The sequence below is a fragment of the Rhipicephalus microplus genome, chromosome 3 (assembly GCF_043290135.1).
Source record: "Rhipicephalus microplus isolate Deutch F79 chromosome 3, USDA_Rmic, whole genome shotgun sequence".
In the NCBI taxonomy this organism is placed as follows: Eukaryota; Metazoa; Arthropoda; class Arachnida; order Ixodida; family Ixodidae; genus Rhipicephalus; species Rhipicephalus microplus.
In genome coordinates this window covers 253,515,614-253,543,226 of record NC_134702.1, presented here as the reverse complement: position 1 = coordinate 253,543,226, position 27,613 = coordinate 253,515,614, and the positions used below count along the sequence as shown (strand labels likewise).

Below are 27,613 nucleotides of genomic sequence, written 5' to 3'. Positions count from 1 at the left end.
AGTTTTTTTGCTCTGAGCGGAGCAATCACTTTCCAATGGCGGATCGGGAGCGTGAATTGTGTGTTACAATGGCAGATTGAAGGCAACCGCAGACCACGGATTGCTCCATGGAGTAAGAATTCTTGCTCTGCCAAAATCGGCTGATTTGAACGGATGTTCAAGTGACGTATTGTGCGCGCCCGCTTTTCATCCAATCACTGGTGGATGTCCGGAAATCCCCACAGCACCTTCTCGTGCTCCCTTGCTATATTTCATCTCACCAACAGGTCCCATAGAAACGCGCGCGTTGCAATCGCAGGCTTCGCGACAGCAATACCGCTCGGATCTGCACGCTCCATTGGCACTCCAGCCCAGCGCTCACGATCTGCCATTTGAATTTAAAATTAGCACTGCGAGATTCGCTGGGCTCGCAGAGCATCACTCACGCCAGGTGGTCCGAGTTTGGTGGCTTATGCGTGGACGGACCAACTGTTTGAGAAACGGCAGGGGATTCTACGTGATGACGAACGCGTTGACTGCTTGAAGTGAATCAAATTAAATTTTAAGAAACACTGATTGAAACAATATAGAAGGTCATGAATAAAGCCAGCAAGACTTGACGTGGTCGATGGTCCACTTGTAGAGGAAAAGACTAAAACAACTAATGGAAAAAACAGTAAAAAACTAGACAATAGAAATTATTGGTTGGTCACGCTCACAACTCAAAAAATAGCTCATTATGCATAGCTAAAATTTTATTTGCCCTTGATGCAATATGAGAAGCTCAAAACCAAGCAAACTAAGAAAGAAATTGAAAAATAAAAGATGAAGAGAAGAATGAAGATTTATCTACTGCATACCTGGTCACGCATTTCACAGTACGCGAAGAAGAAACGGGATAGAATAGATGAGACGCATACTCTTCTTTTACTCCGTTCCGTCACAAACCAATACCTAGTCGCCCAAGCTTCTACACTCCTTGTAACCCACATATACAATTTTGTGGATGTAAAAGACAAAACATTTGTGGGCAGTGCATATGCAAAACTTGTAAGGTCTACCATTATTAAAAAGAGGAAAACATTCTATTTATAAAATAAATGCATCAGACGATGAGCACTCACAGATATGCATTTTCAGTGACAGACATTTTCATTGTATGACTCAACTTGAAGTATATATTAGGTTTTACTATTTATGTGATAACGTAGTCTCTAACGCCCCACCTAATCTGTTCAATTGTTCTAGATTTAGGTATTTTTGATATTTAGGGGCTCGTTGTACAGGTTGTTTCAAGTTTTGGCATTAAACTAGAAATACGCTTCAGGGCGCTGCTGTATTTTAATACTGTTCTTATAACTTCTTATTATTGTATTTTCCTAATTGGTGGGCGTTGATATAGATTTCAATTTATTGCTGCATTTGTTTACATGTGTTACAGCTACGAAAACGTTTAGCAATGCCCCATTAGCGAAGCTTTACGATCCCTCTGTCAATAGTTTGTTCGGTTGGGAGCTTGTGAGCGTTCTGCAGCACTCTGAAAAGTGGCCGCGCGTCCGCTTGGTCCGAGCGTTCGGACCAAGGTACTTTCGAAGCTTCCAACTTTGAAACTTTGACTTCGAGTGCTCCCAGTCACTCTCACTTCGAAATGAGAGCATAAAGCTATCTGACTGGGGCGAGAGCGGCGAGGGAGAGGGGAGTCACGTGACTCAAGCATTTCCAGCAGATGATAAGTTGAGTACGCATTTCGGAAGAGGACATCGCCAGAAGCGTAAGACTTCGTGCAGATGTGTTGTTCGTGGCGTTTTTGAGCGTGCATTTGGAGAGTTCACATCTAGGTAGCTATAAGACCACCTGGTAAAAAAAGAGGCAGTTAGTGAAGACAGAAGAAACTTCAATGCTGTTTTTACGGCAACACGCCGATAAATTACTTGAAGCTAGTAGCTGCGATGACGGTGACGACAGTCACTATGTTTATGAGCTGCGTAAGTTGTCGCTTTGTGCAGAGATGTGGCAGATGGACACTTAAAGGTTCCCTTCAACACTTTGCAAGACTTCATTGTTTGATAAGTTTTATGGGAGTGTACACAAGCGCACGCGACTAAGGTTGCGTAGACTGACGGAGCAAGAGATTGGTGCAGCAAGGCCGTTAGCAACAGGGGCATGCAGTTCGAATGTATTTATCAAAATATTCGAATAAGGCAGCTCTTGCCAAGTGCCAAGCGTGAGAACACTAGGCCAGGTGCTGCGGCAATGGCCGGAGATAACTTGGCACCTGAATATGCACTGAACTGGAAGCGGTAGTTTGTGTTTCATCTCCAGCGGCTTTTGAGGGCGCTAGAGTTTTCACACTGTAGACCGACGCCGCCTGGAACTCTCACGCTAACCAGCTTCGAAGTTGACTCACTGCCTGCTGTGGCTTGGAGACAGTCGTGGTCTGTGTCAAAGGTGGGTCTGTGGCAAGTATGGACGGAGAGTCTCACACCCGTATGAAGGAGCGCGCCTGGCGGCTAGTGTCGATGACAGCCGCAGGGTGATCTTCGACGCTGTCCAGGGAGCAGCTACACAACGCAGTAGAACCAAGCGAGCACTTCGCCTCGCCAGTTCGATTTCCGAGGCATGTTGGTGGGCGCTCGAACTACGCCATCGAGGCAGATTGTCTCCCCGCCCCCCTTTTGTAGTAGAGTCTGGGTCACCAGGAGTAGGGCTGGAAGCGTAATGAGGCGGATGAAACGCATAACTCAGCCTGGCATACAATTCATACAACGATTGTTGTTTGACGCCTTTATAGTTGTGCCTGGCTTCGGCAGCATGATAAAATGGTCTATGGCCACCAGTCATGCCTAGAATAGTAGATGTACAGAGCGTTTATTGTTTTAATCTTCACAGCGGTATCACCCTGAGTCCTCGAAACTCCGGTAGTTCCGACGGAAGCACTGATGACAACGTAGAGGACAAAGATCCGGAAGTTCGGAGAGCGAAACTGTCTAGCCCCAGGGCAAGCAAGGACCTCACCTGCTCGACGTCCATGGGAAGGCCGAGTGGGGAGCCGGAGGAACAGGAGGCGATGACAACGCACAAGGGAGGGGCTGTGGTACCTATTTGCGTCAGTTGAAGCCCCACTATTTGAAGGCGGCAGGCTGTGAAGTTGTTGAGGTGAGCACGCGGCTTTGCGGATGATTTTCGCAGCATCGTCGAGTGAATCGCCCGGAGAAGCATTGACGACGGTGGCGCAGTAAGCTGTTGTCATGGCAATCAGTGCGACTTTGTGTTGAAGCACTGAAGCGTGATGGTTGTACCGTCGAGTCACCGAGGAGACCTTGACGCCTTTCGGAAGGTGCTTCAGCACAGGCAGGTTGCCGGTGTCGAGAGGGTTTGGACACCGTCCTTGCTGTATGGTGTTACCTGCGGCTTCTGCTTTTCGTATCGTAGGAAGAGAGGCCAGTGGTCCTGGATGGACTGTTTGTTGAGGCTAAAGGCGGAACACGAGAGAAGGTTTCTTTCTAAGACTTAGTGTCCAGCGACTGCGTCATTGCCGAGAAGAGACAGACATTGCACCCGTTCGCTGAGCCACTTCTTCTTGTTCGCCTTCTCTTGTGATTGGTACTCAAAATGGGTGATTGACCATAAGTTGAGTGGTATTTCAAACTAATATGGAGCTTTAGAGTAAATCAGGTTATACAATAAATTATTTGAAATTTAATAATAAAAATTGCATGCTCACCTAAATGCAGAATATTGTTACGGAAAAGAAGAGACCCCGTATCGACGAGGCTGGGGATTAGATGTATTTAAAACCAGCGGTAATGGCATGTCCGGTTTACCATCGATCGAGCGGAGACAACCCTTCGTCTTCTTCGTGAGGCACACATGCGCGTCGCCTCCTAGAATATCAATATGCATTCGTGTAGCATAACCCCCGGTGGCACAAGCGCCGTCTTGGCGCATATAATGTCAACGCCACTAAGAGAGTGGTAGGGCCACAGAACACCTACCAGTTTAGAGAACGGAAACTGTACCTTTGGGCTGTTGTATCAAATAAAATGCAAATTCGTAGCGGCGGCGTACTGAACTGCAATACCGCAAGGCGAGGTGGCGCTAGTAGTACTATCATCATCAATAAACAGACGCATTTTTTTTCGTTGCAGGTAGGGGGGGGGGGGGCTCGTGGCTGGTTTGCGCTGCTCGCTTCCTCTGGGGTTTGTTTTTCGTTGCCCAATCGCGTTTCGCGTCTGTAATTATCGCCAGGGGACCTAGCTGGCCTTGACTGGCAAAAACAACGTCAATCAAGTAAGGTTTGCATCGTTTATTGCGAGTGTCCAAGCCGGTACAATCAATGTATGCGGTCGGGTTCGAACAAAACAAGTCACTCACACATATCGAAAGCTTTCAACCCATGTGTAAAGACTCTTGAAAGCTAACAAGCATATGCATATAAGTGAACATCAAAATTGCTGAATGAACGTCGCTCTCATTGTGTTGCGGCGCTCGAGTTTAATAGCGTGGCTTCAGGACAAGGGTCTGTCTGCCGTCAGATGCGGCACTTGCCCCGTAGTGTTATCTTGAACCGAATGCATGATGTGGAATCGGGAAGGAAACTTGTACATTGCCGATAGATAGCTCGTGCAGTTAGAGCAATGTAGTTTAGCTAAATTTGTTAAATAAGCAATTGCGTATGCGTGCATTTCCGAATCATTCTCGCTCTGCAATGCTACAATGAGCCCTTCACAATTCGGCAATGTCGCGTCGTGTCGAGAGAGTAGGCAGTAGTTTTATTACTCAGCCGTGAGCCCATAGCATAGGTATTATGTATTTAGGGGCTGGGCCTAAAAATATTTCAGGCTTGCTACATTTATTGTTAGAGTTAAGTTACACAGTTACCACAGCTAGAATTTCTCGTCGCAGGTAATGACCAGTCTGCTGAGTATGCAGCGAACATGTGTGCTATAGGGACACTTATGAGGTGTGTGCTAACAGATCGAAAAGGCCCAATTCTAAGAAATTAAGCTTCCGGTATGCATTGTACAATTTTGTTGTCTCTACATCTTTGTTGGTACTCTTACATCACACTATCTGCTCAGCCCCGAGTACAATCTCTTTTTTTGCATAGACATATCCATAGAACTTGACTACCCTGTTGCAAGCAAGCACTCCTGAAATCAATTGGTGGTACATGATGTGAATCTCTCCGAATACTGGTTCAATAAAGGTCACATTTATTACGCACTTGTTATTATGTTTACTTTTTCAGTATACTTGTGCTTGAAAATGAAGTTGTTTTCTCCCTGCTACTTTTAGAGGTTAGGACTTGAAATATGAACTATCTTGCAGTGTGGCTGTAGATAAGTGAAGATCATGTATGTTTCAACTACCTGTGCGATTTCATAGATTGCTTTTTCATGACCGTAGTGCACAGAATTTCACTTCGTATTGGTAGACACTATAGTTATGACAACTTAATTTACTGAAGCAGATGTGCACAAAGAAATCTGGAACGTTTTTCTGCCAAAAAAAAACAGTACCACATGCAATGAACACAATCTTGCTCTTAATGACAGCATTCACGACTTTAAAGAAGCTGTGCTGCAACTGCTCATCACCTTTATGATTCATTATTTTAGGAGCCCATTGAAAAGATGTGCAGAGCTAAAGCAATTGAGTGCAGTCTTATGACCTTTGGTGCATCTTTTTGTAAACTTGTATGAGCTAAACACAGTTAATTAAGACAAAACAGTTCTGAGTGTTGTTGGTAAACTGTCACACGGCACAACTAAATGTCGGAAAGCCTGTTTATGCCTATCACTGTGGGTGTGTTCATTATGTAGTGCAAATAATTATTTCCGACGATTCACATGCCAAATATGAAGTGATCGTGAGTCGTACAGTAGTGGGCAAATTTAGATTGATTCTGGCTTCCAGGGGTTCAAACAAATGACATTGTAGCCTCACAGGAGACAAGATTGCTTGTCGAAACATTTGCTTTGGCCCCTTATGTTAACATATTTTTCATATTTTCAAGCTTCCATCTTTTAAGGGTCAGTTTAGTTCCCCTGCACCAATCCGAACTGGTTCACAGCTGTGCACGAGAAGTTTAGAACTTGTGCGGTAGGAGTTCAGCGGTGCGGCATCACAAGTGAATGACAAGGTGCTGACAAGGTGGAATCCTTATTTTTGTTCGCTCAATTTAATGAGGTGCAAACATCTTGGCAAAACACGCCGCATTTATAGAGGTGGGTACAGCCCCTACATCTAATGCTATGTTGTTTGTTAAGCTGTGCGAGCGGCTGCACCTAACCAGCGCCATCAGAGCAGAAGGTACAAAAAAGTCATGAAATAGTTTTCGTGCTGTACCTCTCCTGCGCTTTTTGAAATGAATGGCAAGATTTAGAAGATGCCACTGCTGCGCCGCTGAAACGAATGGCGAGGTGCAGCACTTGGTAAATTGGATTATGTGGTGCAGGCGAATCGAACAAACCCTTAAGCACACAAGCGTCTTAGCGTTTCACCCCCATAGAAATATGGCTACAGTGGCTGGGATCAAACAGTGTGTGTTGAGCTATGCAGTGCCACACAATCTAACTAATAGAGTTACAGTTTCAACATTATTGAAGTGTAGATTCCATGCCACGGTAGGCAGGCAATACTTGTAGTCAATCTAAAGCACCTCTGCACGATATGCGTGGTAAAAAATTCACAAAAACAGCATTACATGTGTGAGGTTAGAGATGACCTGTTGTAGTGGACATTCAGATGTTTCAACGTGCTTGCAGACTGGACATTCGGGGGTAGTCATCCTGTCATTGCATGGCAGTCTGGAAAAACAAGTAACATCACCAGATATCAATACATCAAATTTTCCAAATTAAACAAATAAACTCAGTTAATTAGTAAACAGCAGTATTTTATACATATATGTAGTGGTACCTCATAACACGTATATCACTCATGGATGCTTCTTTACAAGGCATGTCATGTAGCAGGTTCCTTGCCCATTGTACACATTTGCTTCCATGTCAGGTGGGCCTGGAGGCTGTGGCAGAAAAAGAAGTATTTCTCATTTATGTGACGCTTCCTTTGTCACACTATAGCAAAACCAGACCCATAATTATGTGATGTTTTTCAAACGCGACTGCAGTAAACTATCAACTAGTAGGTTTTTTGCACTAATATATGGGCTAGTTAAGAAGACACATGCGAGGCGACAGTGATTAATTTGCCTTCTTTTATCTCAACGGCCTGGTTGGTGTGACCTGGTGATAGAATTTCAGAATTAGCTATTGAGTCAGCGGCTTGTTCCCACGTGAAGCCATGCACGCCGCAAGTAACGCACGTTTTTTCTTTTACAGATTGAGACGTTCAACAATTTTAAAATTTAATACTGCAATGCGCTGCCACCGTGTGAGGCCTACGTAGTCGTTGGCAAAAAAAAACAACATATGTTGAAATGAACCAACTAGCCCCACAAGCAGCCATCCTTAAAAAACTGAAGTAGGTTTCTACTCACTGGCCCGGACTTGCAACGGGTGTTCATCTGATGAAAGCTGCAACGGTCGCTTCGTTCCCCGAAAGTCACTCGAATTTTCTTCGCGAAAGCATTTGAACGAGTCAAAATAAACAGAATGAGAAAGAATGTGTCTGTCGGCAGAAGCTCGAAGTATTTACAGCGAAACGAAACAGTCCGAGACACCTCCGAACGTACCACGAGCCGTTACCTGCCGTCGCAACCGTTGGCCGCCGCAAATTTTGAAATGAGGATAATGATGTCGATAGGCTGCCACAGACATTGAGTCAGCTGGACAAAAACTACAAAAGGTTGATGACGCAGCACATGTTTAAAAAAAACTACTTGCTGGAAGGTTAAAAGGTTTTTTATGTGTAGTGGTACGCAAACATGTAGTATTTGATCATTTTAAAATAAAACTTGGCCCCGACGAAGGCGCCTCTACAAGAAAGTGCAATAGCGCGAGTGGCGAGAGAGGTTAGTAAATCCACTCTGGGTGTTTGAAGCAGAAACGCGCCGCGGTTGAGTTTTTCGCCCCCTACAAGTGAGCACTTGAACTTGAGAGTTTCCGAGGCCTGGTAGGGCTTCAAGCGCGCAACGTGTACAATATTGATAGCCTGCTGGGCACATGAAGGCGACGGGGTGACAGTACCAGTTTCATATGTTACAGGAGTAACCACACGAAGGACTCGGTATGGACCTGTGTAGCGAGAAAGCAGTTTTTATGACAAGCCAACTTGACGAGTGGGAGACCAGAGCAGGACCAAATAACAGGGCGGACAGTGTACGTCGCGCTGCCGTTGGTCATACAAACGCCGTTGCTTCTCTTGAGAGGTCAGAAGGCGAGTACGGGTGATTTCGCGTACGTGAGTGGCCCGAGGGATAGCGTCCATGGTATATTCACTGGTCGGTACTGCAGGGTACGGTATGACGGTGTCTAGAGGCAATGTTTGTTCTCGGCCAAACAGCAGAAAAAATTGAAAGTAACCGGCAGTGTCATGGCGCGAAGCATTGCAGGCAAATGTGACGTACGGCAACGCGAGATCCCAGTCGGTGTGGTTGGAAACATACTTAGTGAGTATGTCTGTAGGAGTTCGATTTAGACGCTCCGTGAGTACATTTGTTTGCGGGCGTTATGACGTAGTCAGCTTGTGTTTCGTTTGACATGACTGCAAGATATCGGCTATGACCTTCGACAAAAGGGTGCGGCCATGGTCTGTAAGCAGCTGCCTTTGTGCTCCATGTTGCAAAATTACGTCCTTTAAAAAGAAGTCGGCGACATCTGCGGCGCCTCTTGTTGGAAGAGCTCGTGTGATGGCATAACGCGTGGCGTAGTCAGTGGCCCTGGCTATCCACTTGTTCCCCGAGGAAGATAAGGGGAAAGGGCCAAGTTGGTCCAAGCCAACGCGGAAGAATGGCTCCGACGGAATGTGAAGTGGTTGAAGGCGTCCAGCGAGAAGTCTCGATTGTGTTTTGCGGCGATGACATTACTCACAAACCGCAACGTATCTCCTGACTGAGCGTGCAAGCCCTGACCAAAAGAAGTGTTGGCGCATTCGGTCGTAAGTGCGTGACACACCAAGGTGACCAGCAGTCGGAAGGTCATGAAGTTCATGTAGAAGTTCCAAGCGAAGGTGTTTCGAAATGACAAACAGCAGGGCTTGTCTCTCCGGCTCGATGCTTTGGCGGTATAATACACCATCGTGAACACCATCGTTGTGACTTATACACCATCGCTATGACTTATAACTCAATATGACTGCGTAAATAAAGCTTCTCTAAACAAAACGTTTATAAGCGTATCCCGATCACGTCTATTCTAAAATAAACTTCCACTTACCTTGACGGCACAACAAAACGACAAAAGAAGCAGACGCCATAAAAGTGGTGGAGGGAACGCTTGCTTTGTCGTCTGCCTGCGAAGTTTAGCCGCCATCGATTACTTCTTACGCTTCGTAAAATTGTACTAGAACCAGAACGTTCCAGTGTTAAATAAAACAAGTTTCTGTGCAATGACAAAAATATATAGCCTATTGGGTGAAGTTTTAGTAAGAAATAATTATTTATCGTGAAGTCAGATGCGTCTTCGAGATATCCAAATCTGAGTCAAGTTCGAAGCTCACATATCCCATTATGCCCTTTTATCTAGCAGCTCACTAGCACCAGATTTCTCTCTAGGTAAGTTTGTGAGAAACTCTAAGGGGTGAATCATTCATCAGTTCATCCGCGCTTCCGTCCGTCTGGGTGCCCGTCTGTGCGACCTTTCATTAGTCCGTTCTTGCGTGCGTCCGTTCATCCATTCGTATGTGTGTCCGAGCGTCTGTCTATCAGCCCGTCCATTGGAGCGTCCATCCGTCCGTCCGTCCGTATTATCATGCGTCCGTTCATGCATCCATCCGTGCGTCCATTCGTCTGTCCGCTAATCTGTGCAACAGTCTGTGCGTCCAGAAATCCATCCGCGTGTTCGTCCCTGCATTCGTTCATACGTCCATCCGTCCAACCGTGCATTCTTCCGTGCATCTGTCTGTCTCTCTGTCTATCCGTTCGTCTATCTAGTGAATATTCCAAGTACACCTATCTCGCATCTTTTCATCATATATTCATCATATAAAAGTACTGCCATCCAGCGGACATTCCAAGGACTAAACAAGAGGTGGTATGGCCGAACTACAGGAACGACACGTGCACGCTCTCTTACGACCAGCTCTGTTTGTTCTCATCTTTCACCACCGTTAGCTCATGACACTGTAGCCCGATTCTCGCTAAACCTTGCTAAAGCCAAGCAAGTTACACCCAGCGAGTTTAACGTGGCAACCTTTTCTGGTCAGATAGTGCTCAGAGTACGTCCTTCTGTTACTAGTTTTTTTTAGTAGGCATCAAATTCAAAGCAAATTTATTGCAGATTAAGCCACCGATACTCGTCACGGTAGGTTGTTTCATCAGAAACAACTATCTTTTCTTTATGATTAGCGTGCGCGGGATTCTTCCTCAATTCATGAGTGCGCGCGTGCCCCTCCTCTATAGTCCCGCCGTAGAGGTGGCTTCCTACTACTACTACGACTACTACTACAGACATCGCGAATGTACGACGCACGGCATAAGGGGCTTCGCCCCTAAAAAGAACATTATTCTTCTAACGCTGGGTTCTTACGTGCGAAACACCGTTCATGTCATTACGCAATGCATTCGCATTTCCTCACGATTCCCTTCGGGGAGATGGGGGCATTTCCTAAAGCGACGCTGCAGATGGAAACATTTATTCTCATAGTAATAAACTACTCTTTTCAATTTCAAAACTGACCACGTTTTTTAACAGATGATCTTTGGTGAGCGAGAAAAAATGCAAGTGTGAATGCCACCTCAGTATTTCAGCACGAAATGGCGTCACTTCATGAAATTTGACGACTGATATTATGATATTCATGGTTCCTACGTTCGTTTCGCACACTTGGTGTACCATTAACAGTAAGTAGCTGTAGATAATCAGATAATCCAATTTTCGGTGAATGTGTTATCGCACTTCCAGCGTTGTCATGGGCACTCGTGTTATTGTGTATATTGCGTGCTAATGCTATAAAACATCAAGTTTAAGCAAGTTTCATCAAGCCAATGTCACTAAAATGTCGAAAATACATCTTGAATGGCATGATGTCACGTGCGGCAACTTCAGCATGAATTTAAAACTGAAACTACCGTGTTCATTTTTTCATGTAATATAAACGTATGACGGTGAAGGTAACGACGTGGCAGCTTCAGATTACATTGAATAGCCAAAATATTTTGTTGATTAGCTTTACTGTAAATTCACTGTTTTATTTATATAAGTCATGAGAGTCAGGCCTTGTAGTTGTCAATGACCTTGGTCTATGCCTTATTACAACCTAAGGATGAGTCGGTTCATGACGCTGCACGTTATCTCTATCATAAACTGATTTGCCCAAAATGAAAAAAAAACGATACGAAGAATTAGCCGTTACTAATCTTAATTGCCTAACGGTCATGCGTAGATATGCTTTTTATTTCGCAGTTAGGTGCACGGACAAAATGAAGCGCCAGCTCTGGCTGCCTAGCTGCCAGTCTGCATGTACGAGACCCTGCCGGTAAGAACACTTTCGGAATAATTCCTACATTATCTTGCTCAACATTGTCAAATACAGCACGTTTTTGCAGAATGTTGAGACGTTGATGTTCAGAGTTACTAGAGTTTCGCATTCTCATATAAGGTCGTTAAAACATGGCTTGTTTTGAAAGAGAGTCATTTGAAAACGAAGAACCTTTAATGCGCTAAACCTGTGCCTGCTACCAGCAAAAAAACTATGTTGCTGTTTTTTTTATATTGACCAACTAAAGCTGGTGTGGTAAAGTAAAGCAAATATAATGCTCCACACGTCATCAAATATTTTGGAAAACGTAGGCATTGTTGGGCTGCATGCGTTCTCGCAAACGCAAGTTTATTTTTTTGTTTTCTTTTCACGTTATGTGTGGAAAGTCTTCAACATAGTGGCATAGAAAGATTTATCAATTTAGCCTGTATGTTCTGGCTGTGTTTTATTTTTTCTCAAGTGTTGTAACAAATTGTGATTCTCATCTTCACATGTTTTTACACCGTATGGGAATGTACGCTTTTACCACGAGATATTTCTTGTAGCATTGTTAAACCTGTATACAAGGTGTGTGCGCAGATGAAGCATGCGTTACTTTCACTGAATTTTCAAGCAGAGGAAGTAATTTCAATCATGCTTGCAAACAGGTGCATGGCACGGTAACACCCGCTTGCCACCTGAATGACCCGGGTTCGATCCTCGCTCATGCCGATATTTTCTTATTCTTTATTTTATATTCCTCGATATTTTGGGACGAACAATGCAATCATTTTTTGCTCACAACCAATCATGCCACTGCTGAAGCTTACACCAACATTTCTGTGAACTGAGGTATTTATTGTTGTCGTGCGAAAATCAACCCTTCGGCGCGCGGATAAACCAGAAAATGCACGACGGTGAAATAAGGTTTTCTATACTTTAAGCAGTGGCGGTAAAAACGGCAGTAATAGTAGAAGAATAAAAAAAGAGATGCAGCGCAAGCTTTCAGCACCAAAAATGTATTGAAAAACAAATATTCTAACAAAGAAATACAGTGCCTGCTGCTAAAATAATTATTTGTATAGGGTGAACCTATGCCCGTTAACTCAAGACAAAACAGCTTTCAGCTAGTGTTGTCCCACGCTATTTAGTTTGAACCTCGCCGATGTCATCTTCAAATCTGTTGTGTCATCCGTGTCATTCTTCTAGTCGCAAGTGTTCTTTCTTGAGCGTGCGGTAATGTGACATGTGCAGTCCACCATTGCAGTGAATGCTTTGCTTGCCAACAGTGAGACGAAATATACATCAGCCGACACCAGCATGCGGCTTTAGAAAGTGTAGAACAAATTGTGGCATTAGTACGTATTCTGAAACTCATCGTCCCCATGAGTACGAAGGGCCTGCAGTTCCGGCGGGTAGTACTGGTCTGATGTTTGACCACATGAAGCAGTTCTTGCGTTCAGCGTCTTTTGTAGTACACTTTCATTGCATGTGTGTAACTTCTGGTTGAGTCCTACGTCTCCTTCAGCACACATGACTCTCAGAGATTACTTCGGAACCTAAGGTGAAGAGCCGAAATAACGCACTGTTGCGGGCCAGGGTGTACCCGCCTCGTCCCCATTGACGTGGGTTGCCGAGATGTCAAGGTTACGGTGGATCCGGACTGCTGTGGTAGCGTGGAGGATTTACGGGTGGCGGAAACATTGCTGACAAGTTGGGAAAACGAAAGACAACCATAATAATTGGTACTTTGTACAAATATTTACAACATGGAAGGTTAGAATTCCGCAAACGACTGTGGTGAATAAACCGTCAGAACATGGTTTAGAGCAACTTCTAACTTGCAGCGTCGTTATAAGTCCTGCTGGGCTTCTCCTTGATTGAAGCACCAATCACACCTGTCACACGGGCGCCTAATAGACATTCACCTTGCTGAAGCAATGTTCCTTTGGTCAGTTTTACTGACGAGAGGAAGAACAGAGTCTTTCACGAAGCAAGTTGCTGGATGAGTGCTTGGACATCCTTCCCTGAAAGAACGCAAACGATTAGCGGCTTTAGCGCTTAGTTACAACCTGCGAGGTCGGAGGGCCGCACCACCTCCCGAAACATGTCAGCATGTTGGAAACTCCTGTAGGAACGTTGGCTGACGGACCGTCGAAGTTGCCACGGTCGTATGCTTTTAGTGCTTCCCGCCACTTCACGCTGGTTCTTAGAGAAAGACACTGGGGTTTGAGGTCATGGCAATGAGCCCCGGTTATGCTTCTCATTACCAGCACATCGGTGATGAACAAAAGTGAGAACAGCCTTCCTCTCGCCAGATAAGTCACGGAGGTAACAGTCACTACTGCTGCATGAAGGGACAAGTCTCCGCAGTTGAATGACAGGAACTAGCCTTCGCTTGTCACATGGTCTGTTTAATAGCCGAACGCTTCGGCGGTATCTGTCGAACTCGACCACATGCACAAACAAGCACTCGGTCCCTTCCGAACAAACCAAGCCGGAAAAGATATGGCAAACAAGCTTTCATTAGTTGTAGACGAAAAATCTCATACGAGAAAGCTCACACTCGCAACTATGAGGACTCGCTTATTCTGAGAAGTCAAGCATGTTACATTACACATTCCCACAATAAGTTGCAGAAAAAACTAACACATCAGTTTTGAGACATCTAGGGCACCCCTGGATTGCTTAGTGCGTCACCATTTCTGTTTGATGTGCTCTTCCTATACCTGGTGTCAAAATGTAATTGCTCAAGATTCAAGCTCTATTTCAAAAGGTGACTGCTCTTCGATGTCGTGATTTGTAGCCCGGTAAGAGGACAATAGCCTGTTTCTACTGTATATTTTATACCTCCTACATAACACTGCCTCTTATGAATAGCCCACATAATGGAAGCGCACCCATTTCTGAAGCACAGTACGTCATCTCAGAAGAGCTAAATTTCTAGCTGAAGCAGAGCTTGGTATATTCATTACCATCGTCATCTTTCTGACATGGAACAGCAGCTGGGCCTCGATCGCTAGCATCACACTGGACCATGCATCTCCCTGAATATACGAACAGCGCTACTTCAAAGTACTTACAGTGTAACTACAGAAGCAAAAAAAATGCGGAGGGAAAAGAGCACTGACTTTGGATAATGATTCAATAGCGGAGTGGTGTACATATACAGGCGCAAATAGAAGAGAATGAGCATGCGTAGAAGGGTGCAGTTTAGAACCACTTTGAAACAGTGTCAGCAAAACACTTCTCTTTTTTTGATTGAACAAATACATGGCCTAAAGATGATCGAGTAACGCAATCTCTTTCTGCAATAGCGCAACTGAGAGGGAACTTACACATGTACCTTGAAACTTGCTTATCTGATATGCTTCAATTATCTTACGCATGCCCTGCGAGTGGTGCTTGCCTAATACCTCGCAAGGCTCAAAGAAGGGCATGCGGCCGCAGTCTCAGCAGTAGATTTTGAGGTGTCTGTCCTTGAACCGCGTTGTGCGCATTATTATTGTGCTCTCTTCAACGGTCATTCAAGCACCGTCTGGATTGCCCAATGTCCTCATTTGTCCTCTTTTTTTGGGCTTCTGTAGTTACACTGTAACTACTTTTAAGTTGCGCCATTCTTATACTCAGTTATGTCCTACCAATTTGCCCAAGTTTCACGCTTCATGAAACTCTCAGATGTAATCACTGCCTGCTGGCTTAAGAAAGCTGCTTCCTCTTTTAAATGCCAAGCATTTCTCTGCCCAACTTCGGCGATTTTGAGCGTATCTATCTATCTATCTATCTATCTATCTATCTATCTATCTATCTATCTATCTATCTATCTATCTATCTATCTATCTATCTATCTATCTATCTATCTATCTATCTATCTATCTATCTATCTAACTATCTATCTATCTATCTATCTATCTACGATTTTTAACTCTACCGGTAGTTTCGATAACGGTATCAATACCAAACTTAATATGGCATAATATGACTGTATGAAAAACATATTTCACTACTCACAACATGGAAATCAAGACAAGTATGTCATGATTTACATGTCATAGTTCTGCAGTTCTTGCGATGGTTTCGTTCACGCGGCATGTTGCGAAACTGGTATGGTATGACACGATTGCACGGCGAACACAAGTGATGAAACCTAACATAAAAATCATGACATGCGTGTCATGTAACAACACGACCACATACCACGCTCATGATAGGCACACGGACGTTTCGCTAGCGTCAATTACACCAAATTTGGTATTACGGTACGTGAATGAATAACGAAGGCGTGTGACTGGTACAAACATGATATCAAGAGTTGCGTGTCATGTAAGAACAGGACTACCTGCCGCAATCATGATGCACTGGCGGCCGTGTCGGTAGACTCACATATGCAAAATTTGGTATTACGCGACGCCAACGGATGATGAAGGTATGTGATCAGTGCAAACATGATAATCATAAGATGCATGCCATGTAACAACATGAATACATGCTACGTTCATGATGCGCTCGCCGCCATTTTGCTAGCTTTACATGTACCAAACGCGGTATCTTGCGACGCGAATGGACGACTTTGGTAAATTACACATCCGAACATGATAACCACGACATGCCTGTCATGTAACAACTTGTCTACATTCCACACGCATGATGCGCTCGTGGCACTCGTCACATATGCGCTCGTCACATATACCAAATTTGGTATTACGTGATGCCAATGAATTGCGAATGTATGTGACCGGTACCAACATAATAATCATGAGACGCATGTCATGTTAGAACATGACTACATGCAACAGTCAAGTCGCCAATACATTTCGGCGTAAAGCGGTGCGTGTGCGCCCGGCGTTGCAATGCCAGGCGCCAGTCCTGCCATATACTCGCAGGTGCACGCAGGTGCGCGCAGGGCTTCGTTGCTTTGACGCATGCGCGTTTCAGCGCTTCCAACGTCCCTTCAGCACGAAAAGAGGAAGACGCAGTGTTGTCTGTGTAACCCATCGACGCGAAATGCAGCATGTCGCCTTGCGCTCCGGTCGCCGTCAGGCCGCGTCGACGGACGCTGGTCGCGCCTGGTGTCAGAATATAGAGTGCTCGCGTTTTGCTAACGTAGCGTCACTGTGCCCAGCGTTCGCGTGCGTCAACGCTACACTGGAGTATATTGGGCTCTTCGTGATGCGCTTGCGGCCATTTCGCTAGCTCCGCATATACCAAATTCGGTGTTACGTGACGTCAATGGATGACTTAATATATGATTGGTGCAAACATGATAATCCTGACACGCGTGTCATGTAAGAACATGACAACATACCACACTCACAGCGTGCTTGCGGCCGTTTCGCTAGCTCCACACATACTAAATTTGGTATCACGTGACGGGAATAGATGACGAAGGTAAACGACACATGTAAACATAATAATCATGACGCGGAAGTCATGTGCAGCATCATTTACCGCTACCTTGTAACGTTGTTGTAATTTTAAAGTGAAACATCAAAATTTCTCATTCGTGCTTCGCATATCATCGATTTCTACTGCACGTAGGATCTGCTAATTTTTTTCTTTCTGACCGCTTTCATCGAATCTGTTGCGCGGAGAGCATCGGTCCAGGCGTGCAATGCAGGATGGTCCGAGCTTCTTTGGCAGCCGAGTTTGGTGTATGGTGTATACACGGTGTATACACGGAGTGAGTGATGATGAGTGGGGCGAAGCTTTGGAAGGTTTATCAGTATAAACTGTGAGTCTGCCTTTCAAGTCAGTCTGTGTATCTATCCGTACGTCTGTCTGTTTGTCTGTCTGTCCGCCCGTCCGTCTGTCTGCCTGTCCGTCGTTCGTCTGTCTGTATGTCTGTTTGGCTGTCTGTCCGTCCATCCGTGCTGAGAGAGCCGTTAACTAAGCGGTCACGTCCCACGAGCTAAGTGGGACACACCCATGGCTTTAGAAGCGTCGCCTCTAATAGCTAATTAACCAAGCGCACATGCTCGGGTTGTAGCTGGCAATGACAACAAAGACGATGCTCACCGGTTGAGCAGCGCATGAGAATGTTCAGGCTGATTATGATTATTAACACGCGGCCTCGGGTTTAGCTGCGATTGTGATGTTGTAAGATGCTCAGCCAAAACTGATCTCAGAGGCCACCATGCTTATTATTCTAAAACAGACATGTGTGCAGGCAATAAAAGCTTGAAAATTAATTTAAACACCCCTTGCCTCTAAAAATTGCCATCACAAACTGTTTCCGACACTTTTATTGCGTAGCTGCACTTCTGCACTAAGTGGAACGACAAACAAATGAAAGAAGACGCCTCTAGTTTGAAAACACCGCCCAACTTAGCCGACCGTCCTTGACTCCATGACTGGCTTCATCGTAACCGATGAAACGCAGTTCGCTGTGGTGTGGATTCGACTTTTTCGTACTATTGGCTTGTTCATAAGAGGGTGTCGCCAGAGCTCTGCAAGATGCCGAATTTCGTGAAACTCGGCCAATGCAGCATAGCACTCCAGAGCTTGCGAAGGCTGAACAAACTCAGAAACAGTGAGTGCTACAGTTGTCCTAACGCCTGTCTTTATCAATGGCTGCCAAACTTCGTCTACCACTGAGACAATGAGCTCACCAGCACTTCTAAAACCCAGAACTACGTTGTGACCTAAACTGCCCACGATTTGCAGCGTTTTGGGAAAGCTTAACCAAGTAATTGGAGGGTGGGAGTTTAATCATTCGCCCCGTCGCTTTTTTTTTACTCCATTCATCAGCACTGTATTGGATGAAACTTATTCACCGCTCACCTGGTCACACGATTGCTTGTTCTTCAAAGTGAAACAACAAAGCACAGGGGACAAACACTGCCTTCTAGCTAATTGATTGATATGTGGGGTTTAACGTCCCAAAACCACCATATGATAATGAGAGACGCCGTAGTAGAGGGCTCCGAAAATTTAGACCACCTTGGGTTTTTTAACGTGCACCCAAATCTGAGCACACGGGCCTACAACATTTGCGCCTCCATCGGAAATGCAGCCGCCGCAGCGAGGATCCGAATGCCTTCTAGCTAGTTCGTTCGGTTAAAGATGCTTGCCTATGCTAGCGCCTCTGAGTAAAACCACTAGGCTTTCTTGAGCGCTTCAATTACGCTCACTTCTACAGCGTTCCACATAAACGGCAGCATTACCCAAAGAAATAATCGCTCACAGTTCGTCTAAATGCTCATCGCTAGGAAGCATGGAAACTTAAGCAAGTGTATAGGAAATAACTGAATATACGAAGAGCGCTACCTTGAAGTAGTTACAGCCTATATACGGCAGCAAAAAACAAGGATAGAAAAAAGCGCTGACTTTCAGCATTGATCTATCAGGGGAGTGGTCTACATGTATAGGTGAAACAAAGGAAATGCCAATGCGTAGAAGGGTGCAGTGTACAACCACTGCTATAGAACGTCAGAAAAATTCTTGCCACTTGTTGATTGAGCTCGAAACGAACACACAGCTTAAAAATGATCGAGATACGCAATACTTTTTTTCAATAGCGCAACTGATGCGGAGCTTACACATGTAGCGTCAAACTTACTTATGTGATAGATTTAATTATCTCAAGCGTGACATGCCAGTGGCGCTTGCCTATTACCTCGCAACGCTCAAAGATGGGCGCGCAGCCGCGAGGTGTCCTTGAACCACATTGTGCACACTAATATTGTGCTATCATAAACGGTCAATCAGGCCCCTTCCGGTTTCTTCTATGTGAATCTTCCGCACCATAGCGGAAGATACATGACACCAATAGCAATAGCAAAATGAACAAAGCGTGTTTTGTATTTCACAGAGCATCGCACTCTATTTGCAGCCTATATAGCATTGATAGCTTTTCCTGGGCGGAAAACACAGCAGTGATACCACAACATTTCCCAATTTTTTTTCTTGCGTTACAATGTTATACACAGTGTGCACCAAAAGTTGATTCTAGGTGCAACATTGATCAAAATAAAACCACATGTGCATTCGTTTTATGCTAAAACCTTGTACTATTTGGCTGTCGATTCTAATAGTGCGCAGAGACGGCTGAATTTTTTCGCGCCAAACATAATCAAATCAAGAAATTATTGGGCCTCATGCTAATATCTTCCGCTTTCAAATTAGCATTACGCCATCTGCACATGACTGTCAAGGCATACGGTATTGTACTAGCCCTTTAAAACACTAGAAAAATAACACATTTTCCCTATTTTTACCTTTTCCACATATTTATACTTGTGATCGAAGGACTTCTGACGCTTACTTTCAGCCTTTGGTTCGGCGGTGTTTCTTCTAAAAACTTTACGCCACATACCACAACCAGCAAAATTAAAATGACAAAATTCTGCATCTCTAACGCATGTGCGAAAATTACTCAAACTTACTTTTTATTATTACTTACTTTTTACTTTTAGTTATTACAGCTCATTGCAGAAGTTACTTTTTTCAGCTAGATTATTTTCAATCGGAAACGATGAGGTCGTCATTCTGGTGACTTTCGAGCTCGCCAGAGGCTGCAAACGCACGAATCTTGTTATGTGTCCAGCTGCCACACCTTATTCGGCACTTGGGCCGGCTCCCCTCAGGAGTGTTACAAGGCCGCCAGAAACAGGGGAGAAGCCTGGGTTATTGTCTCTTTGTGTTCGCTCCCACGTGGTATGTAGCAACTGTGCCCGTTCCACATTGACCTTTTGGTCGCGGTCGCTTTCCCGAAGTTCTAAAACTGAACTGGACCTTTCGTTGGGCAGACGCAACTCTTTTTTCCCTTCACACCTGTCTGGCCATTTGCACCTAAGCAAACGCCAGAAATGAAGTTGCCTAAAACCGTCTGGTGGCCTACCATTTGGCCTTTCTCGCGACGGTGTGGGACCTGTCCCTATAGGCTCACGCAGTGTCGAACGCTTCCACTTTTTTCTTTTTCTGCTATGTTTGTTTCATTGATTGATATGTAAGGTTAAGCGTTCCAAAATCACAATATGATTATTGATTGATTGATTGATATGTGGGGTTTATGTCCCAAAACCACCATATGATTATGAGAGACGCCGTAGTGGAGAGCTCCGGAAATTTCGACCACCTGGGGTTCTTTAACGTGCACCCAAATCTGAGCACACGGGCCTACAACATTTCCACCTCCATCGGAAATGCAGCCGCCGCAGCCGGGATTCGAACCCGCGACCTGTGGGTCAGCAGCCGAGTACCTTAGCCACTAGACCACCGCGGCGGGGCTACAATATGATTGTGAGAGGCACCGTAGGCGTAAGCTCCGGAAATTTCGACCGCCGAGGCTTCTCTTACGTGTAGCAAAACTGACCACATTGGCATACAGCATTTTTGCCTCCATTGAAAATGCAGCCGCAGCAGCCGGGATTTCATCCCGTGGCCTGCGGGTCAGCTTTGTGCGATGTTTGCGAGCTGCCTTTCCCTCGATGCGCCTATCATCATCCCTCTGGCTTGCCACTTACAGAGCTGTGTAGCTCGTTGGAACTTGCGCTACACCTACTCTCCCACTGACGCTTCTTGCGCTCTACGCCATGTCGGACGGTCAGGTCAAACTATCTGTGTCAACACTGATAACATCTGTCACTGGGGTCTCTTCGATGGTATCAATGCTCTACTTAAACATCGCGTTCTTGCTATGATCTGCCGATGCGCTGACCATGTCAACATTTCACGATCTTTAAACGTCCTATTGAAACACAAGGAAAGTTTGCACCTCCCTACTGTGCCCGTTAGGGCTGCTGGCACTAATCTCATCCACGCTATGACCGCCTTTCGATATCATTCCTACGTACTGACCGGCGAAGGCCTCAATATGAGCATTTTCTACGTTGGTGCATAATAGAATACTTCTCTGGCACGATCTCTCCTTCTAGCGCTTTATGACACATCTAAATTTCAAGCAGTTTGCGACTGGCCTCGCTTTCAGACACCTGTCTTAGCTGCTCTTAGTTTCTCCAAATAGAAGTCCCAAATATCCGGAACATCTCTGCCTTAGCTACCTCGTAGTTGTTCACGTTCTGCTCACTGAGTCGCGCAACAGCATCATCTGCTTCACAGGGCATAACCGTAAGTAGCATTTAAGACCATGGGTCTCCCACAAATGACAGTTTCTCACACTTCCGTTCAAACATCGTAACTACAAGCCAATACGGCCTGATTTCATATCTGACTGCATGTTCTGATACAACCAAAAATCTGCTTTCAGTTAACGGTTAGGTACCAACTTTTAAGGACAACTGCCCAACCTTTTCCTTTACTCAAGTTTTTTTTGTGGATCTCGTGGTTCAGTATTTTCATTTACACTCCTAATCTAAGCGATTTTGCTCTGCTTAACGCTCATGCCTCTCTTCCTTCTCTTTCTCTGTCTGAGTTACTTTTTTTTCATTTTTAGACTGATGAGGGCCCATGTTCTACACGGCTCCTCATCATCAGTCCCACAATTTTTAATTACCCGTAAGATTAAAGTTCTCTTGCCAAACCGTTTGCATCGATTCCCATTTCTTTACGTAACAGAAACAAGTCTGGCTCCTGCAGCTCCTGTAAGTTGATGGTCGTACTGAGCACTCACTATTTAAAAAATTACTTCCCGAAACAACGAAACTGAATCTTTTGGCAAGGTAACCACCAGTTCAAAAATTTACCCTCGTTCAGAACCTCGTTCACTTATAGGAAAAGTTGAATACCCACCCATACTTGATCCATCTCTCGAGACAGCTGCTTCTCATGAGTCGGCAAATATTTACTCTTGTAGCTTCGAATCCCAGCGCCGATCACCAGTCGTTGCGGGCCGGAGTCTACCCAACGCGTCCCTGTTGACGTGGCTTGCCGCGACGTCAGGGTTGATTGATTGATTGATATGTGGGGTTTAACGTCCCAAAACCACCATATGATTATGAGAGACGCCGTAGTGGAGGGCTCCGGAAATTTTGACCACCTGGGGTTCTTTAACGTGCACCCAAATCTGAGCACACGGGCCTACAACATTTCCGCCTCCATCGGAAATGCAGCCGCCGCAGCCGAGATCTGAACCCCTGACCTGCGGGTCAGCAGCCGAGTACCTTAGCCACTAGACCACCGCGGCGGGGCGACGTCAGGGTTACGTGGGACCATAACTCCTGTGGTAGCTTGGAGCAACTCCGGGCGGAGGAAAGAATGCTGACAAGTTAGGATAACTAAATTCAAACATATTTTGCCGCCTACTTTTTTTTCCTTTGGAACCTTGAGTTTCATCAGATTAAAACTGATAAAAGAGATTTTAAAAAGCAAAAGAAATCGGGTTTCGTCGCAGAATACTTAGCGATCTGATTTCGGTTCGGCAATATCTTTCCTAATGTGTATTGGCGTACTTCACTCGTGGTCCTATAAAAGACCACAGCTGGCAATTTGCATCCCTCATAGTGACTTCTGGGAGTTTCATCAAGAATGAAAAATATGACTTTCTAAAATGACTTGGTTTTCTCAAAAACTGCTCAACGCAACGTGGGGAGGACCCAATGCCAAGGCATCGCTGGCGCTCGCCATCCTTCCTGCCCCCCTGAGCAGCACGCGCATCCGAAATTAGGGCTAGACATTGATGACTCTTTTCTAACGTATTCAATTATTTCTATTTCTTTATTTCAGAAGTACTGCCACTTTTACACATGAGGTTTAGGCAGGGGTTGGTGATAAAAAAAAGGAAACAAATATAGAAATACAACAGGAAAGGAAACATGTCACGCAGAGCTTCACCATCAAAAACTAGTGCATCAAAGTAAAGCGCCATTACCTACACAATTTTAGTGGTTTACGCGTACACGTACAGAAAAAAAGAAGAAAACATGAAAAAGACAATGAAGAAAAACATCTGTTCATACACAACTAAATAACAAACATCATATAACGATTCAAAAATCGCTAACATTTCAAAATACAATGCATTCATATGAAAAAAGTGATAGAAAGTGGAACATAAATGGAAGCCTGTTCAGGATGTGTGGTGGAATAATATAGGGTGAAGCGCACTGAAAGATCAAAGTCAACTGGGTTGCTGGTGTTTAAGTTTTTCCATGAACGACTGAACGGTTTCGCAGCTCACCAGATTGGCAGAAAAAGCAATCCAATCAGTGACAGCATGCGAAAAAAATGAGTTTTCGAAGGCTTTTGTTGTACAGGAATACGCCTTCAATTTTTTTTGGATGTTTCGAACGAGTTGATCGGCGGTGAACCGTTTTTACGTACGCGTGCTTGTCTATGCGTAGCTTGTCGTGGTAAAGTAAAAACATGTACTTCAATCGATCGTGTTGTGTCTTGCCTGCAATGTATTCAGGTCAGCTTTTTTAACAGTTCACTGGGGGACGTAACAGCACTATAGCGATTATATACAAATTGGATTGCTTTTCTTTGAATAGTTTCAAGTGTTTTAATATTTACTTGGCTATGAAAGTCCCATACCACAGATGAGTACTCGAGGATCAGACGGATAAGTGCTTTAAACGCAATATTTTCAATTTTGGGGTAGGTTTGCGCAAAGAACGTCTTAGAAATGCTAGTTGCTGTAAAGCTTTCTTTTCAATGTTGGCAATGTGCTCATTACACTTAAATTTTGCACTTTATACAACCCCCAAATATTTTTAAGTGTTAACAAACAATAGTTTTTGACCAGTGAAGGGATGTGAATGTTTCAAAGGAAGCCGCTTGCACAAAATGGTCATAGCTACCGTTTTAGTTTCATTATTCTTCATTTTGAAGATATTTTCGAAGATATTATTATTATATGACGAAGATACTTTCGTCAACGCTGCATTTAAAAGAACCTGGTCGTCTGTACTACGTATTTGCTGATAAATAATGCAATCATCTGCAAATAACTTATTAGAAATCGGGATATCATGGGAAATGTCATATATAAATACTAAAAAAAGAAGTGGCTCAATGACTGAGCCCTGAGAGATTCCCGATTTCACCGGTCGTGAATCAGACTGGCCGTTATCTATAGAAACTATTTGATTTCGATAAGAAATGTAGGCCTCAATCCATGAAACAATGTATGGTTTTTTCAGTATAGGTTTAAGTTTCGCGAGAAGTTTTGGATACGACACGCGATCAAATGCTTTTTCGAAGTCTAGGAATATCACGTCAATCTGGCCTTGCCTATCTAGAATAGCTGCAATGTCATGAACGGTTTTCAACAGTTGTGTGACGGTTGAGAATCCTTTTCGAAAGCCGTGTTGTTGGTCATTGATTAACTTCTTTCCCTCAAGAAAAACTGAGAGGTGCTTGAATATAAGGTGTTCTAACACCTTCGTGCGTGAGCAAAGCAGAGAAATCGGCCTATAGGCGGAGACGAGAGAAGTATTAGGCGATTCAGGTATAGAGACAACTTTTTCCGAATTTCCAGTCATCTGGAAGTGCGCGCTGTGACAGCGACTTCTGAAATATGATGCACAAAAACTTCGAGCATCTTTCAGCATACCTCACAAGGAACGCTTTAGGTATGCTATCAATACCAGGCGTCTTTTTGGTATCTATGTTAAGAGGCATAGACAAGATTCCTTTCCCAGATATTGCAAGCTCACTTATTGATGGGATATCACGAAACGTTTTTTAATATAGCCTTCTCCCATCGTCATCAGTAAACACTGAACAAAGCAACGTCGTTATTGATTCTGCGATAGTTTCTTGGTTAGTTACGATAGCCTAATTTACACATATATTATGAAAACGCTTCTTTTTTGGGGCAAAATTCTGCCAAAGTTTCGCTGGGGATGACAGCAAGAAGTTTTTTAAAGTGACGTAATAGTACTGATCTTTTGCTTTATTGATACTATCTTTTATTTTTTTTGCGCACGTTGCTCAGTTTATGCATGGCCGACAGAGTGGAGTTTTGACGATGCTGTTTTTTTATTCTCTTTGCCTTTCGCCCAAAACGAACAACTCGCATAATTAATGCATGGGCTAACATTTTTATTATTTTCACTTTTTCTGGCACAAAATCATTAAACGCACTGCAAAACAAGGTTTTTAAAGAAACACCAAAGCTTCTTAACAGTACAAGTACTACATTAAGAAAGTAAAGTGAATCGAGAAAAACTTAAGTCTAATATGTCCAGTATTTATATGTCTTTTGCGCGCGAGAAGACAGACACCACGCGTTCTTCCCTCTTGCCTTTTGGAACTTCATTGAGATTAACGCTCATGTAAACCGATTTGTGATCGGATATTCCATCTGCCACACGACGCAGCATGCTGTTGCTAACGAAAAAAAAATCCAGACTTCTAGCAGTAGCATTCTGTACGCTGGTTGGTTGCTTAAATAGTTGAGTTAAATCATAAAAAAACTATATCGACTAAACGTTTCGCTGCATTTGAAGACAGTACAGGAAAATCAGTATCCCATATAACTGAAGGAACGTTGAAATCACCGCCAACTATTATATTACTAGAGCAACCATGGATCATGCAAAGAAATTCATTAAGCTTATCAAAGAATGCTTCGCCTGTGCCTGGGGGGCAGTGAAATGCGCCGAATATGATATTAAGATCGCTTGTGTCTACTTTCACGATTACACATTCAAGTTCTCATATTCTGATATTACACTTAGGTGTCAGCCGCGCATTCCCGTGCGATGTGATAGAGTGTTGGTGTGCTCCTACATGATTATTATGTATGCTGTTAGGCAATATTCTGATATCTTAGGGTGTTTGAATAAGTGTTCCTTTTGGGTTATATTGCTTCCTATAGTGGTTATTTCGGCCAGTTGGTCCACGCAAATAAGAGAAACAGCGCCAGCCACAGGACGTCAGGCCAGAGAGTGATCAAAGTGTCGTTGCAGATTCCATAGCTAAAAAGCTCTTGTACGGCACTGAGTAGAATCTCATAAACTTACTGCTGTATTCAACGGCCGCTTCAAAAGAGTGTCGGGAGGAGAAATTAATAACCATTTTATACACTTAGTAATACATTTTTCATAGCAGCAGGCCAGTGCACCGACTCAATGGAACGTAGAAATAACTACACCACAAAACCAATTTTGTTCCTAACATGTACCACATTCGTCACACTCAGCGATATATACATTGCTGACGAGGATTACAATGTGGGCTTGTTGGTTAAGCATTTGAACAGCTTTGATGAAGCGCGGAAGGACACAGGGACACAAGTTAGATGAAAACACCACATAACCCTTGTAGCAAGTGGTTCAGTTCCAAAAATCAGACAGCTCCTGCACTATTGCTGCCTGGAGGATAGTTGAAGACGTGAGGTCATTCAGATCACGCATGAGAAGGTTTTTTAAAATAAACACGTTGTCACTAGTAGGGCTATGCTGTGTCATTATGTGCTTTTTCGTGCCTGTGCGCCCTTTTGCGCTTTGTGAAAGCATTGTAGAAGAACGTCTTCTAAAGCTTCAATAACACACATTTTGTGGATATGGCTATCCTTGTGCGTAAACTGCGCTGCGTAGCGTTACCGAGAATAATAGGTGTGCACATCAATTCTTTCCAGTGAGGTGCGCTACAAGGGCCTGGTGTTCCGGACTGGCGATGTGATCCAAGCATCAGACAAGTAAGCCGCCTTCTCTAATTCCATCCCACTTGAAGAAAAGGAGTCTCGCGTAGCCCTTAGTAAGACTTTCTAGGTTGTGGAGACACTATCAACAACTTACCTGCGTGGCACTTTTAATTCTTGCCGTGATTTTCAACGTTGCAATTTCAGGCAGGCAAACAACACTTCCAAACAGGCTCTTAGTGTCATGAAAATGCTGCCAGATAAAGCGAATAGTGATTAGCTAGTGAAACGGCACGTGTTCATGAGTAGTGGCTCAGCCTTGCGTATATTGCCGTTCTGTCAAATGCATTTTCTGCTGCAAGGATGATGTGAAATTCTTTAAAGCTTATTCATGCGGTCACTTGATTTAGCACTGTGAGCAACTATGCTGACGTTATGTGCAGCATTATTGCCATTTATATTTGCCTTTCAATTTCGCACGTCAGAATATCTTACGATAAATATTTATAAAGTAAGTAAAACGATATCTAATGAGAACTTGTTTATAAGCAACCGCAAACAAAA

At 44.2% G+C, this 27,613-nt stretch overlaps 1 protein-coding gene across 4 annotated transcripts in view; it reads left to right on the top strand.

The window, feature by feature from the left end:
* The window catches only part of LOC119159444 (uncharacterized), a 633,480-nt gene that overhangs the window by 567,718 nt on the left and 38,149 nt on the right, over nucleotides 1-27,613 (top strand). For all 4 annotated transcript variants that reach the window (XR_012894521.1, XM_075890909.1, XM_075890908.1 and 1 more), the window contains 2 exons: nucleotides 11,508-11,580; nucleotides 27,047-27,106. Coding sequence is in view for 3 of the 4 variants with exons in the window: in XM_075890909.1 (XP_075747024.1) it covers nucleotides 11,508-11,580; nucleotides 27,047-27,106 (133 nt within the window). In the remaining variant the exon portion in view is untranslated. The remainder of the gene's footprint in view (nucleotides 1-11,507; nucleotides 11,581-27,046; nucleotides 27,107-27,613) is intronic.